Source organism: Myotis yumanensis, unplaced genomic scaffold, assembly GCF_028538775.1.
Source record: "Myotis yumanensis isolate MYYU_CA2020_CCGP unplaced genomic scaffold, mMyoYum1.0.hap1 SCAF_1, whole genome shotgun sequence".
Classification (NCBI taxonomy): Eukaryota; Metazoa; Chordata; class Mammalia; order Chiroptera; family Vespertilionidae; genus Myotis; species Myotis yumanensis.
The window spans coordinates 169,387,358-169,404,024 of NW_027223752.1; the positions used below are offsets into that span (position 1 = coordinate 169,387,358).

At 37.0% G+C, this 16,667-nt stretch overlaps 1 protein-coding gene across 7 annotated transcripts in view; it reads left to right on the forward strand.

Annotated features, from left to right (window-relative positions):
* The window catches only part of SLC9B2 (solute carrier family 9 member B2), a 58,651-nt gene that overhangs the window by 23,883 nt on the left and 18,101 nt on the right, over nt 1-16,667 (forward strand). For all 7 annotated transcript variants that reach the window (XM_070391876.1, XM_070391851.1, XM_070391859.1 and 4 more), the window contains exons 4-8: nt 4,830-5,000; nt 9,151-9,293; nt 10,149-10,276; nt 11,673-11,848; nt 16,550-16,656. In XM_070391876.1, coding sequence (XP_070247977.1) covers nt 4,830-5,000; nt 9,151-9,293; nt 10,149-10,276; nt 11,673-11,848; nt 16,550-16,656 — 725 coding nt within the window. The remainder of the gene's footprint in view (nt 1-4,829; nt 5,001-9,150; nt 9,294-10,148; nt 10,277-11,672; nt 11,849-16,549; nt 16,657-16,667) is intronic.

Sequence of the window (16,667 nt, forward strand, 5' to 3'; positions counted from 1 at the left end):
TACCTAAGTGTTGGTTGTTATTACTGTGAGTTAATGCAACCAATGTTCGAGGGAACACAGTTCAGTTTATACTTCCAAATGAATCGTGTCATTTTATAAGTAAAGGTCTTGGTTTGCAATTCAACTTATTCCAATAAAGGTGTTATTACTTAAAATATTTGGGGGATTTTCCTTTTGGGAATTTATTTCAACATGGTTTTGAATATTGTTAGGGTTGAGATCTATTTGTCTTTTAGGCATGGATTTGGTTTTTGGAGGCAGCCAGACAGTATTCTGATACCAATTTGATGAATACATGGATGTTCAAACTGAGTAATGCTGGGTTTTGTTCAAGAAAGGAAGTGCATGCGTTTTTGTTTATGTGTGTGTTATGTATATTGGAGGATGTGTAGTATAATAGGAAAAAGGGGGAGGGGTTTGAAAATTGCCTGTAAAGGCAAATTTAAAAACAATTTCACAAATTGTATTGAGGAATGACAGCATCATCAAAATAAATATATTGCCTCCCAAAGAAAATATGTTGAAAAATGTAACACATTTGATCTAGAAATTACGTTTATTGAAAAATCAGACTCACTTCTTTGTAGTTGTATTTCATTTGGGAGCTCTGAACGACATTGTTATCATTCTCAACTGGGGCAATGGACGCCAAGTATAATACATTAGGTATACTTTAGGGCCTAGACATGTTTTCAATGAAATTAGGTCTGTTTCTAAACTACCATGTGAAAAAGAAACCTCAAACTTCATTTAAAACACATAGAAAAAAACATGTTCCAAAATATAGCCATATAGTCAATATGGCTACAGATAATTTAATACCTTTTCTGTCCTTTGTATTTTTTTTTAACTTGCACCATTAAGTTATGGCACATTTCTAGTTAAAACATTTGCAGTAAAACAGATAAAGATGGGGTATAAGTTAGTGATGTGATTTTGAGACTAATTTTTAAAAAATTCTATAGTCATTGTCCATCCAGGTGCCAGAGAAATGTGACTCAGTATATAAATACCTCTTTATTTGTTTCCTGTACTTCTATTTCTAAGGCTTACCAGACTTCTTTTTTCCTATACTACTTCCTGTGCCCATTCAGAATAAATAAGTATTCTTCTTAAGAAGTAAATGTTACATGTGAATATGCAAATTACCAAAATCATAAATGAGAAGGAAATTGTTAACTGAATTAAATGTGATTTATGGAAATCGTATAAATGTACATTTGCTATGTATTTAGAACTGCATTTTGAATATGGGGAATGAAAAGAAAATTCAAGGTTTAAAAAAGTAGTCTTAAAGTAGGAAAAAAATTTAAAATTATTAACACAGTGTTTATTTCCATCAATATATAATTTATATTATCAATGTATATTTATTGGCCAAGTATATTGCCAATATATACTTATTAACACAGTAATTATTTGTTCTCAATAAGTGGATAACCAGATCTCATTATGAGATAATAAAGTTCCATTAAAGTAGAAAACTCCTAATTCTACCTGACTGAATTTAGTATAAAAAAATAGGTTTATGCTGTGAGAAAGTAAAATTTAGTAGCTGGCAATTCCTGCTTCCCCATTACACCTCTAATACTGCATAGAAATTTCAGCCCCTATAGCTGTTGGAAAATACCAAAGGCCTCTTAGTTATTTAACTGTAATAGCATCATAAGCCTAGAAAATCTGGAACAATTCCATGAGGGTTTAAAAAATGGAATGTTGGATTTGATCTCTAGCAATGTGGTAGATAAGACTCAATGAACAATTTTACTTTTACCAATGAAAACATCTGAAAAAAAATTTTTAAGTCTTTTTTAATGTATCTTTTATCTATCAAGGAAACAGGAAATCATCAGGACACCAAAACAAAGTATAAGAGAGAGAAATAAGCCCTCAATTTAGCTGTCACCCTGAAGGCTTCTGCAAAACACCAATGAACTTGAGATTTATTTTAAGAACTAAGAGTATAAGAGGCTACACTAGAGCCTAAGTTGGGAGATGTGTAATAGGAGAAGTCATTCTCCCTTACCCATACAGCTGGAACCCAGTGTCATGGTGAATTTGAGGTAAACCTGCCCTAAAGATGGGGCCAGCAGCTAAACCTATCTGTGGGAGAATATCCACTAAAAATGTGTAACTTCATGCTGATTTGTGTTCCAAAGTCAGTGAAGAAAATCAAGCTGAAAATATGTCTAAAAGTGGTCCTGAATTATTAGCTTCTGAGTGCATGACAGAAGCAAATTCAGAGCCTATCTGGCAAAGCCCACATTCAACCTGAGGCTCCAACAACTCTCAAAGATAAAACTCCAAGGGAGTGGTTACTATTGCAAAACAAACTAAAAAATATCACAACGTGAATAAGGAAACAGATTTCAAAATTTTGCATTATATGAAAATTTAATATAAAATATTTTTGGTATCTATAAAGAAGTTGAGATGATAATTATGAGTGCAAAGTAAGTAACTATTTTTAAAATGAACAAAGATATTCTATTAAGAAACAAATTGAATTTCTAGAAATGAAGGATAGGGTATAATTGAAATAGAAAACTTAGTAGCTAGATTAGGCAACAAAGTAATAAAAAGGGAGTTGGTTAACTAGCAAATAGCTCTGAAGAGATTATCGAGAATGTAGTACACACAGACAAAAATAGATAATATGAAAACGAGGGTTAGCAACATATGTGTAACTATCCAGTCATAGTTCCAGAAAAGGAGAATAGGGAAAATGGCGAAGAAATACTTGAAGAAATGAGGACAGAATTTTCCAAAATTGATGAACACCAAAAACTAAGCGAACCAAAAGGAATCCATCCTAAACAACATAATTAAAAACAGCCAAAGAAAAATTCCCTAAAAGAACTGAAATTAAACTTAAAATGAAATTAACAACAGCAAAAGCTAGAAAACAGTAATAATATTTTCAAGGAACAGAGAAAGTCTCAACCTAGGATTGTATACCCAGAACAACTATCTATTAAAAATGAAAATGAAGGTAATTCTAGACAAATAGGACAGAATGGACTACCAACAGATCCTAATGAGAAACATAGCATACTTCACTGCCAAGTGTTTCTGTACCACTCAGCTCATTTGAAATGGTAAACAGGGAATCATGTCAGTGTAATATGAGATTTGCATTTTTGTACATAATTTTTCCTGGCACATTAATACTTTGCCTCATCAAGCAATAGAAGTGAATTGAAAACAAACAAAAAGAAATCTGGTATATGCTTTCTTACAATTAAAGATTAAAACCTTGCCCAGCAGGTTTGGCTCAGTGGATAGAGCGTCAGCCTGCAGACTGAAGGGTCCCAGACTTAATTCCAGTCAATGGCACATGTCCAGGTTGTGGGCTTGATCCCCAGTAGGGGGCGGGGAGGATGCAGCCAATCAATGATTCTTTTTCATCATTGATGTTTCTATCTCTCTCTCCCTCTCCTTTCTTCTCTGAAATCAACAAAAATATTTTTAAAGTTTTTTTAAAAAAAGATTAAAGCCTTGCTAATATAAGGACCTTTTAAAAAGCTGAGCTCTCTGTGGAAGTGCCTTCCTTTCAGGCAGTTAGTTGCTGGTGTAGGAACTTCATAAGACCATTAACTTTCTACGTTCCGCTGCCTAATGAAACCGTTTGTCAGTGACGAAGCTGACAGTACAGATGAAGAAGCTGCCAACACTTTTCACTCAGTTAATAAAACCAAACATTACAACATTTGATTGATGGAGAAGACTGCAGATTTAGATGGAACTCCTCTCTATTTAAGGCAAAGCCCTCAAGATTCTCCATCTTGAAATAGGAAGTGTGGTTCCAGGGTTATAGTCGGCAAAGAAGAGACTGAAGGAGGGAGACACATGTCAGTGGAGATTTAACTGTGTTGGCACTTTTTTTCCAGGATGGTTATTATTTTTGTTAGTGCTTTGGTCACAAGTTTTGAGTTTAGAGTGGTCTGGCCAACTCTGTTTTCCCATGAGCCTTTCTATTTTCAGTGTATAGTTTTGTAGAACACAAGGTTTTCAAACAGGGAAAAGTATTTCACATTCTAAGAAATGCCTCTACTAAAGGGAGTACTTCAGGCAACTATTGTCTCAGGTGGAAGGTGTGAGATGCCATGGTGAATGATGATTTAAGAAAATAGGTAAGGCCCGGCCAGTGTTGCTCAGTGGTTGAGCATTGACCAGAAGATCACAGTTCGATTCTCAGTCAGGACACATGCCTGGGTTGTGGGCTCGATCTCCAGTGGGGGCCATGCAGGAAGCAGCCAATCAATGATTCTCTCTTATCTTTGATGTTTCCATCTCTATCTCCCTCTCCCTTCCTCTCTGATATCAATAAAAATATATTTTAAAAAATAGGTAAGTATGTGGGTAATTCTAAACAAACAGTGACTGTAGGAAAGAAATAATAATGTCTACTTCAATGCAGAACTAAAATACTGGCATGTGATTGTTCAAGTATTCTCATGTTCCTGTGAAGAGGGTAAAGATAGTGATTCTCTTTTTAATATTAACTACTGAGATACTTATGGTAAAATTATAAAGAAAAATAAGAAAATGGCAAAAAAATTTCAAGATAGTAGTTCCTTCTGGCAGGGTGAGAAGAACTGGGGATGGAGCTAGGAGGGGGCACTTAGGTGGATTCAAGGCCAGGCATAACAGTCTGTTTCCTCAGATGTGGGTTATTACCTGATTGTTCATAGTAATTATGTTCTCAAATTTACACGTGGTTATAAGTATTTGTGTATGTATTCAATGTGTTTTTTTTAATGTCGGTTATATTTAAACCTGCATATAACAACTTACTGATAAAAACTCCTTTTCCTGGTTTATTTCAGTTACCATGGCTGTTCTCCTGTGGGCTGTAGTTTGGTCAATCACTGGCAGTGAATGTCTTCCTGGAGGAAACCTGTTTGGGATTATAATCCTTTTCTATTGTGCCGTCATCGGAGGCAAACTTTTGGGGCTCATCAAGTTACCTACGTTGCCTCCACTGCCTCCTCTTCTTGGTAAGTGCTAAACACTTCCTGTCTTCTTCAGTGTAAATCCTGTTTTAAGAATAGTAGTTTGGAAATAAAGGAATAAACTATTTCTGTATTTTCTGTGCTAGAGCTAAACACTGAAAATTAAATTTTGAGGAATTTTATGAGCCCGTAGTGAAAAATGGGGATTTCAAAAAATTAAATTATAAATACTTACTGCCCATTTCTTTGAACTACACATTCGGTGACATCATGTTCACAGCTTAACATGGGCCAGGATGGAAGTATTTATAAGACAGAAATCAGCATATGCTACAAATCAAGACTTGATATCTTGTAAGTCACTCACATTTTTGACAAACAAGTGAGGTTCCAACACATATCTTCTTATTCATGTATATAAACAAACAAAAATATCAACCAATATTTCTGGTGATGCTAGCTAGTACTCACTCATCGGTGATGTGAGCAACTTCTTTGCTAATTTATTTCAATAAGGATTTGCTTCTAAATAACTTGGGAGTATTTGAAGTAAAATTGGCCTTTTGTTGATAATTCTTGTATATTAAAAAAAACTTTCTATAATAACAAATTAAGGGGAAAAAAGAATATAGTTTATCAAAGAAGGTATTCTTTCCTCTACAACCAAGGCAGAGTTTCCTGTATGCTTAGAGGCAAGAAGGGGACACCAGCTGTATCACACGAAGGTGGCCACATCAACCCAGACCTCTGGCAAAGGAAACGCGGTCCCAGGGAAATTGTTTTCACATTCACTTGGAGAATAAAAAGTCCTCCTTCCATAAGATGTTTTTGAATTTTTATAAGATTATTATTCCTTTTGATTTCAGGTAGTTATATGCCTTAATCACTATAGTGATTGCCCTAGCTGGTATTGATTGCCCTAGCTGGTTTGGCTCATTGGCCTGCAGACTGAGGGTCCTGGGTTCAATTCTGGTCAAGGGCACATGCCTGGGTTGTGGGCTCAATTCCCAGTGTGGGGCATGCAGGAGGCAGCCAATCAATGATTCTCTCTCATCATTGATGTTTCTATCTCTTTCTCCCTCTCCCTTCCTCTCTGAAATCAATAAAAATATTATATATATATAATATTTTTTATTATATATACTGCCTGTTTGGGGACAGCACCAAGAATAAAGCCCCTCCCTTCCTCTGACAGAGATATAGGCCATAATTATAAGTAATGAGCAGAGAGAAACATATTTTTGATGCACAAAACCCTATACAGGTGAGGTGTTCAGGACTAACTATACTGGCTTAGGAAACTGCCTGGTATATAGAATGAGTCTCAAGTATGCTTTTCTAAAATGCTTTTATTCATGTATGTCTTTGAATATAGAATGAATATTCTTGGGGATGAGTCTTTAACCTGGGTTCATACTGGGGCCACAGGTTATACATAAAGCCAGTGAGATATATATATATATATATATATATATATATATATATATATCTGATTTAGATCCATATTTTAAGTTTCAGTAAGAAACTATTGACATAGAATGAAATGTATGGTTAGTGCAACATTTTTAGCCAAAGATTCATCAATATCTATTAAAATGTTATATGCACCTGTACCCTAGAGCCTAATATTTCCACTTCTATGAATTATCCTATGGATATACTTGCATAAACCTACAAATATATAAGCACCAACTGAACAGGGACTGTGTTCATCTAGCTCACCTCTGTATTACCAGGGTATCATAAGGGTCTGGCATGTAGTAGGCACTTCAAATATTTGATATATGAACTGGTCCATTAATTGGTCCCAAATTATATCTTCAAACAATGGGATACTTTATAGCTAAAAGAATAAGGCAAATACTAATGTGCTTTATTCAGAATATATAGTTAAGTGGGGGAAAAACCCAAATTGTACAACAGTATATACATGTGCTGCCATTTGTGCCAACACAAAGTGCGCCCGCACGCACAAACAGGCATGCTTAAGGAGGTAACGAGACTTTCAGGGAGGGCACAAAAAACCCTTCACAGTCCTGGCCGGTTTGGCTCAGTGGATAGAGCGTCAGCCTGCAGACTCAAGGGTCCCGGGTTCGATTCCAGTCAGGGGCATGTGCCTTGGTTGTGGGCACATCCCCAGGGGAAAGTGTGCAGGAGGCAGCTGATCTGTGTTTCTCTCTCTTCGATGTTTCTAGCTCTCTGTCCCTCTCCCTTCCTCTCTATAAAAAATCAATAAAATATATTTATTTTTAAAAAACCCTTCACAGTGGAAACTTTGGGAGAATGAAGATAAAAAGTTACAGGTGGGGTTGGGCATATACTTGTTACTGTAATGTTTTAATTTTACCATGGGTATATATTATTCTTATCATTATTCTTTTAAAAAGAATAGACTAATTCATAGTTTATCAACAAGTCTAGAAAGAATAGGACTGCAGAATCCACAACTTTGAGACCATCTAGATTAAATGGCAGTGGTGAGAGATGCCTGGAAATGATGCTCTCTTGCATGAAGTGGTCTGGTGCAAGTCACGAAAAGCTGTGCTTGCAATTTATATCTATTCTAGTAGTTCACACACAGAAGGCCTCAACCTTACTCAATTTGTTTAGTCATTTAATGAGTGGTGCTTATAAGAACATGGCGGGAAGAGGGTGCTGACGGAAAAGGATGAAGGGCAGGAGCCTCACAATGTGACAGAGAAATCTTTCCCGTGGTGTGGGCGTGATATCAACAAGGGCAGAATTCGCTCACAATTCAGCCTCCTCAGTCACACTCAACTACTTGCAGGTCTCAGAACGTGTCCCACTTTCTCTTCCTACCTTGGAAGAAACTTCTGTGTCTGCCATAGACGACTCAGCTCTCCTAACCCTGCCTTGCTCCCCTTCCCCTTTTTCGGATCTCTGGGACTCACATCTCCTGTCTCAGTTCATACTGATGCTCCCTTAACATTGAGATGTCAGTTCATCGTGCTCCCCTACTGGCTGAAAGCAGTACTGACTCCTTGCTCATTATCTCAAATACCTACATGTCAAACTCAAAGGCTAACACGGGCCAAATAAACAAGGTTTAAGTTTATGTGGGCCGCAAAAAAACAAAAGCTTCAATTTTCATAGAAACGTAGGTTTATTTCAATAGAGACATGCTGAATACAAAGGGCTGAAATAAATGAGTAATCGCTAACATAAAATAATAGAACATTTGAATAAAAATTAATTTTTTTCTTGAATGTTAACTTAGCAGACACTGAACAACTGCACAAATTAATAAGCATAACACAAATAAACCTATTTTTCATATTCTCCGAAAGCAAAATATTTCCTGTTGTGCACACCAAACAAGTCAGTCCAAGACTAATGACGTGGCAATCAGCTGCTGAAATATTCGCTGCTAGTAGTAGTGGAGTGAAATGGTGCGCCTGCACGTAAGGTGTGTAAGGGAAATGAATGCAACACGATTATAGTAATCAGTCATTAGTGAACATTGTAGTTCATTATTAATAATCATGTATAACAGGACATTTTGAAAATTAAGTTACGAAATTTTTATTAAAACGTTGCTTACATACCGTTATATTGGCTGGGCCGCATGCAGCCCGAGGGCCATGAGTTTGACATGCTTGTACTACAGTGTCTCAGATATTGAAGGCAGTGGTATGTGTTTAATGACTGAAAGAAAGGAGGCACCAGCTGACACGATAGAGCAATATCCAATTCACCATAGCTCACTTTTAAGCCTTTGTAAAGCAGGTTATGTTTTTTTTTATTAAATTATCTGGTTTGAAGGTAAAATAGAGCCCATATAGCTGTTTATATTTATTTCAGGTAATCTGACTTAGCAAATAATTTTAGGAGCTATTTGCTAGTTGCACATAAAGAGATGACTGAATTAGGCATTTTATTAAAACATTTAATATTTGATCACACTTTCTAATACTGCCTCCTATTTCTCTCTTTCAATTTCAGTTATTCTAATAATTATTCTAATTTGTCCTTTTAATTTGCATATTAAAGCTTTTTCTTTGCTCCTGTATTATATTAATTTTAAATTAAAGTTTAGTGTAATTTTATCTGAGTGCTAAGCATAAAGGAAGTGGTTCCTGAGATTACAGAGTAGTCTCTCTCACATCCACAGTGCCAAAAAGTGTTTTCTGTATTTGAAAACTATCTAAAGGGTTGTTTGACTTCTCCATTCCAGGCATGCTGCTTGCTGGGTTTCTCATAAAAAATATCCCTGTCATCAATGATAATGTACAGATCAAGCACAAGTGGTCCTCTGCTTTGAGAAGTATAGCCCTGTCTATCATATTGGTTCGTGCTGGCCTTGGGCTTGATTCAAAGGTACTGAAGTTGTAAATGTCTAACTGTTGACTAGGAATTTTATTCTTCCAATGTCACAAGTATTTAGAATCCCTGACCTTTAGGAAATGGATGTGGACTCTTTGCATGGCATTCTCAAAAAGACAACGCAATTTATTTCATGCAGGACTGTCCCCAGAAGATATCCCCATACTCTTTCTTGGAGAAGGTGGAGTTACTGCCTGTTTGGGGACAGCACCAAGAATAAAGCCCCTCCCTTTCTCTGACAGAGATATAGGCCATAGTTATAAGTAATGAGCAGAGAGAAACATATTTTTGATGCACAAAACCCTATACAGGTGAGGTGTTCAGGGCTAACTATACTGGCTTAGGAAACTGCCTGGTATATAGAATGAGTCTCAAGTATGCTTTTCTAAAATGCTTTTATTCATGTATGTCTTTGAATATAGAATGAATATTCTTGGTGATGAGTCTTTAACCTGGGTTCATGCTGGGGCCACAGGTTATACATAAAGCCAACACTGAGACGGTTAAACGGGTGTGGAGATTATGAGCTGCCTTCCTGGATTCAAACCTAACTCCACCACTCACCAATTTCATGATCTTGGGCAAACCACTTGAACTTGTGCCTTTTCAGATGAACACATCTAAAACACGGTGGTAATAATATTACGTGTATCATAGGGTTACTATGAGGACTAAATAAGCTATCTCTAAAACACTTAGAACACTGAAATGTTTATAGAATAAAACGCATTACCTGGAAACTTCATGATGATCCAGACATGGTCTCAATACTGAAGAAAAAGCAATTCATGTCATTTTCCCTGTGTGTCTTTAGCAGATTGCTTTAGAATGTCTGTTTTTATATTTCAGGCCCTGCAGAAGTTGAAGGGTGTTTGTATGCGATTATCCGTCGGTCCTTGTCTTGTGGAAGCATGCACGTCCGCTCTTCTTGCCCACTTCCTGATGGGTTTACCATGGCAATGGGCATTTATACTGGGGTAATGATTTTTCCTTGTCGTGTGAAAATATGCATGGATATTTAGAACTTTCTCTAATTCGATACGAGAGAATGCATAATAGCATTTTCTTAAGGACATCAGAAAATACAAAATGGATATTTTAGCACGATATTTAAGTATTAATATTCCAACATGTAAATATTATAACTTAAAAATAGAGTACACATCTTTGTCGGTGCTAACTTTTACAGTGGTTATCATAGTTTATACGATTGAGGAAGTCATAGACTTTTTAACCACATCTGACTCCACGCTGCTGAGAGAGCTGTTGGATCTCACTCCAGAGTCTGCACAAAGGATCATTGAGACATCAGCAGTGACCACCTGGAACCGTTTTCCTCTAGGCCAGTGGTTCCCAACCTTCTGGCCCTTTAAATACAGTTCCTCATGCTGTGACCCAACCATAAAATTATTTCCGTTGCTACTTCATAACTGTAATGTTGCTACTGTTATGAATCATAATGTAAATATCTGATATGCAGGATGGTCTTAGGCGACCCCTGTGAAAGGGTCGTTCGACCACCAAAGGGGTCGCGACCCACAGGTTGAGAACCACTGCTCTAGGCTATTGTGATTAGGGGATTCTGCTGCCTCTTCCTTGCACTGTCAGTTACTATTTCCAACGGCTGAGGGCCAGGAGTGGTAAATAAATATAAATTGCTTAGTAAAATTGTAGAGTAATAAGTAGGTGAGAAGTTAGTTATTGCTTCTCATGAGTAAGACTCTGGAGCTATATTCTGCCTGGGCTCAGGTCCCAGCTCTGTAACTTTCCAGTGTGTGATCTCTGGCAAGTTACCTAATCTCTCTGTGCCTCAATGTCTTCATTTGCAACATGAACAGAATGATTGTAGCTACTTCATAGGGTTGTTGTGAGGATTAAATTATTTAATATATGCAAACTGCTTAAAATGGGGTTTGGCACATGGTAAGCACTGTAACATGCTCCTTCTGTTGCTACTGCTGCTATTCACTGTCACTGTCAGGATGGCCTTCCCCTTCCTAGTCTGTTGTCTTATTTTACATGTCAAGGCCCGGTAGAAGGCCTGAGATCACTGGGTTCCAATCCACAGATCCATGGCCAACTTTTTAAAATGGCAGTTTCCTGGAGCCTAACCTCATTAGGTCTTCTAGACCACCCGTAAATGCAGATATATATTAGGCAACCAAAGTGCTTACAGTGCAGGTGGTGCGTGGCCACAGTTTGTCAAGTGTTCTGTGGAACTTGTATGTGTGTATGTGTTTCTGGTTTGATGCATCGCTGCCATTCAAAAGACTGTCTAACGTGTGTGCTCTAAAAGAGCAGAAGTTATTGTAATTTCATAACAATGATGATGAGTGAGATACTACCATAAATGTTTAAGCACTGCCTGCTTAGTTTTGTTGTAGGTGCTGTCTCTCCAGCTGTCGTGGTGCCTTCAATGCTCCTTTTGCAGGAAGGAGGTTATGGTGTTGAAAAAGGTGTCCCAACCTTACTCATAGCAGCTGGCAGCTTCGACGACATTCTGGCCATCACTGGTTTCAACACATGCTTAGGCATGGCCTTTTCCACAGGTACATTGATCAGTTCACAATATGCTGTTCTCTGAACTCTAGAGATAGATTGTGATGACATAAGCATGGCATATTTACTTGATGATTGGTTAAGGCAAATTGAAATAGAGAAAGCAACTGCAAGAGTTAGGTCCTTATCTAAGCGGGGACCAGTAGCTTTCTAGCTTTACTCCCTTAACCCAGACTGCTCAAGTAGCATGGGAGGTGCACAAAGGGGGTGCAAAGTAGCAAAGTTTAAAGGAGAACAGCTTCTGTATGGAGACCTCACACAAGGGATGAGTAGGTTTTTCAATGAGCCCAAAGGACAGAGAACATTCCAAGTGGAAGGAACAATTTCTGTTTTCTCATCTTTAACATTTTATGAATAATAACAACAATGATTTTAATAAATAGCCTATTAATACTTGATAATTGTTGATATGGATGTATTTTGGTTTAAGTAGTAATAAAAGAGGTACACACCTTAGGAAGTAATGTATTCTCTCTCTAGCCCCCAGTAGTTATCTTAACCATTTATGGTTATATATGATTTACACTGATTACCTAGAACCTCACCTCTTCCCGTTGCCCCAGTTGCCTCACACCCAGTCCCTGTCATTTCTCACTAGTAAATTAATCTTATCAGAATATGGTTTTCATAATTTCACTTTCTTGTTCACGAACCAATGAAGATTCCCTATTACCTATTAAATCAAATCTAATGGTTCTCAGCCTCAGCTACACACATGTCAATGTAAGAAACATCCAAACCTGCAGAGAATTTTTATGCATTTATTTGGGCCAAACTAACTACAAGTGCCTGGAAGCAAAATCTCAACTTATTGAGACAATGTTCCAAAGAATAGCGGTTTTACAGCTTATTTATGCATTAGAATCAGAGGAGGAGCTGTATGTGGGGGAGGGGGTGCTACATAAAATTCATTGGTGGTTGATTAGGGAGGCAGGAGAAAGCAAAACAGTGAAATCTCTGAGATTGGATAAAGAATAAGACATACTTCTTTTTCATTGGTGGACAGGTATGTGGGGAACAAGGTAACAATGAGGGGCCTGTGATCTGGTGGGAGGTGTGCTCTGAGGGATCTGGAAAATGAGATTACTCTGACGTTGCAAAGGTATGTTATCTTAGATGGAGAAAGATAATAGGCTCATCAAGGTAAAGATTGACTTTTGCCAAGGAAGCTACAGGGAGGGGATGTGACTAAACACCATGACCCACTTTTAGTTAGGAATTTTTATTATTCAAACCATCCTATGTGGTTACTTCTGGTCTCTGAGTTTGTAAGATCCGCCATGCAGGCCTCTCCTGAGTTTGTCAGGTTTAGTATGAGCTTACTTTTTGTCCACACTGGAATTACATAGGGAGTGGGGGAATTTAAAAAATATTCACATATGGGCCCTACCTTAGACCAGTTAAATCAAAACCTTTGGGAATAGAAAACACAACTTTAGAGTGTTAAAAAATATATATCAACCAAATAAACTTGAACATCTAATTGGCCTTATTAAGTGATTCATGAATCAGGTATATCCCATCTAGCAACTAGAAGACACTCTATGGAGTTGTACAAAATGGAAGATTGTCATAGAAAGAAAGATTTAACAATAGAAAAGAAAGGATTATTTTTAGAAAAAACTGTCTTTTTTGGGAGACAAGAATTTTTATCATGCAGATTGCCTATGAATAAGATTGTATTTCTAAGAGATGTTGAAACTGCAGTTAAATCAGGTGTTAAATCTAGGTTTGATATCATGGGCTTTAGCACGAGGACACCATTGTGGGCCTACGGTTTTCTCTTTAACAATAGTAACAGAGTTTGCATTAGAATCATTGGGGAGGAAGAAGAATAGGGACAGAGAGGGCAGTGGGGAGGGTCTCCTTGGGTGTTCGTCATCTGGGGGGTCGGAAGCTGTGGGTAGCTTAAAAACCTTCCTTGTTGACAATGCTGCATACCCTCTACCTGTTCCCCTACGGGGTCCTTAGACCTTTTGGATGGGAACTACCTGGAGCCTCTTTAAAATGTGGATCCCGAGCCCTGACAGACCTACTGAATCAGAATTTTCAGAGGTGCGACCCAGGAAGCCTTTTTTTTAAACAACTTTACTATATGAGACTGACAGTCATTGGCACTTTCTACACATTTATAGTCGATTATTTACTGTAATAGGTCGAGACATATGTTATTATTATATACTTTTGACAGTCATACTTTGCCTAACAGAGAGTTGTCTGAACTAAATAAAATTACTACAAGGCATTACATTTATTTATTTATTAATTTTTCACAGAGAGGAAGGGAAAGGGATAGAGGTTAGAAGCATTGATCAGCTGCCTCCTGCACACCCCCTACTGGGGATGTGCCTGCAACCAAGGTACATGCCCTTGACCGGAATCGAGCCTGAGACCCTTCAGTCCGCAGGCCGACACTCTATCCACTGAGCCAAACTGGTCAGGGCCACGGTATTACATTTTTGAATAAGAGAGATGATTGAAACTGTAGGAGAAGAAAAACTGGTTTACCTCTATCCATTTTAGGTTCCTTGTCTGGGGCCCTGTAAATTAGACTGACAAAAGACAGATTAACAAGGGAAAAACAGTTTATTAGCATGTGTATTGTGCTACATATACAAGGGAGTACTCAGTGATGAGTAACTCAAAGGAGTGGTTAGAACTTGGGCTTATGTGGCACCTTAGCAAGAAACAATAATTTTGTAGAAAGTTTCCAGACAAAGGATAAGGACTTTTGAGTTTTTAGGGCAGCAAATTATGGAAAGGCAAATGTATGAGAAAATTAATGGTAGATGAGGGTTGGTCTTAGCAAAAACTGTTATGTAGATTTCTCTGGTGCCATCTCTGAGTTTATGAGGGTCCCTGGCTTTGTCAGTGGTTAATTTCTGTCCTTCCTGGTAGAAAGGGGAGAGGGACATCTTTACAAATTTATAGCCAGCTTTGAAGCAAATACAGGGAGTATCGGGAACTTTTCGTGTATCTTTCTTCTCAGCTCAAACATCCTTACGCCAAAATAGCATATTGTGGGGAATAACAAGTAGCAGAATAACAAGAAACCACAACAACTCATTAATACATTTATTCTGAGGATAGTGTTGAAGAAAGGCTTTATGTGTTGAGCAATTTTAATAAAATTTTTTGTACAATGTGTTAACAGAGATTTGTTTCATTGAAGTGGCCTAAATCTTTTATGCTATGGTGGAAAATATAGTTCTACTCACCTCTCCATATTATGATATTTCAAAGAAGCTAGACTTCTAAGGGCAATTTCAAAAATAATTTTTTTAATTTTATTTTTCAGTTACAGTTGGCCATTTAATGTTACTTTATATTAATTTCAGGTGTACAGCCTAGTAGTTAGGCAGTGATATAATGTACAAAGTGATCTTCCTGATAATTCACTTACTCAGCTGACACCATACATAGTTATTACAATACTATTGACTATAGTTTCTATGCTGTACTTTACATCCCCAGGACTTTTTTTCAGATTTACTTTTAGAATAAACATTTGAGAAGGGGTAAGTCCCTTACACTCATTGTGGTAAGAAAAGAATCTTGATTTTAATTGCCAGATTCTTAAATTACTATATTCTATACATATCAGAGCTACTCAAAATTAATGTACACTTATTATTTAAAAATCAGGCTCTCAAATGGCACTTTGAAAACTAGATCTGTCTTTGTACATAGCCTATGCATATAATATAGCAGAACAAGTTATCTCTGAATCATGAATTTTACCTTTCATGTTTTCTTGGCCTCTTTAAGTAAATCTTTATGGCAGTAGACAAGTCATAGCTTATGTCTGCTTTGAAATTTATCTCCTACATATACATACCTTTCTTATAAGACAGGTCTATTAGACATTATATATAGGGTGTCCCCAAAAATGTATATACACTTTAACTCACTTAATTTTTACTCTTTTTTGGGTTAAACTGATTTGAAATAATGGGTGAAACCAGACTAAGATTAGAACAAAAAAAAATTTATCCTAAAGTGCCACTGGACTTTTTTTTAATGGGAATACATTAAAGATAAAGTTTATGGTTAAAAAAAAAAAAGCAACAGTCGACTAATTGAGGGCACACAAATAAAAGAAAATGATTCTTAATGTTTTCGATTCCATTGCTTCTCATTATCAGCAGTGCCTGGATCAGAATGGTCATCAATTTGAAATCAGACATTGAGGAAAAATAACACCAATTCATTTCTGTAGATTCTTTTAAATTTTGAAAATGAACTGTATGTTAATAAACACTGACTTTATAATCATTCAAAGTGTGTAAACATTTTTTGGGGATACACTGTACTTAAGAATGCAGAGTCAGGCCAAACCGGTTTGGCTCAGTGGATAGAGCGTCGGCCTGCAGACTCAAGGGTCCCGGGTTCGATTCCGGTCAAGGGCATGTACCTTGGTTGCGGGCACAACCCCAGTAGGGGGCGTGCAGGAGGCAGCTGATCGATCTCTCTCATCGATGTTTCTAACTCTCTGTCCCTCTTCCTTCTTCTTTGTAAAAAATCAATAAAATATATTTTAAAAAAAAAAAAAAAAGAATGCAGAGTCGGAAAATATCTGTACACTCTTCCTTCAATGTAATTTGATGTTTTATGTTGATGTTTAAAATCAAATCTGTTTATTTGTGGATTTAGAGTTTTGTCTGAGGTTTTCTGTTTTATGTGTTTTTAAGGCTCCACAGTTTTTAATGTCTTCAGAGGAGTTTTGGAGGTGTTAATTGGTGTGGCAGCTGGATTTCTTCTTGGATTTTTCATTAAGTACTTTCCAAGCAGTGATCAGGTAAAAGAAAT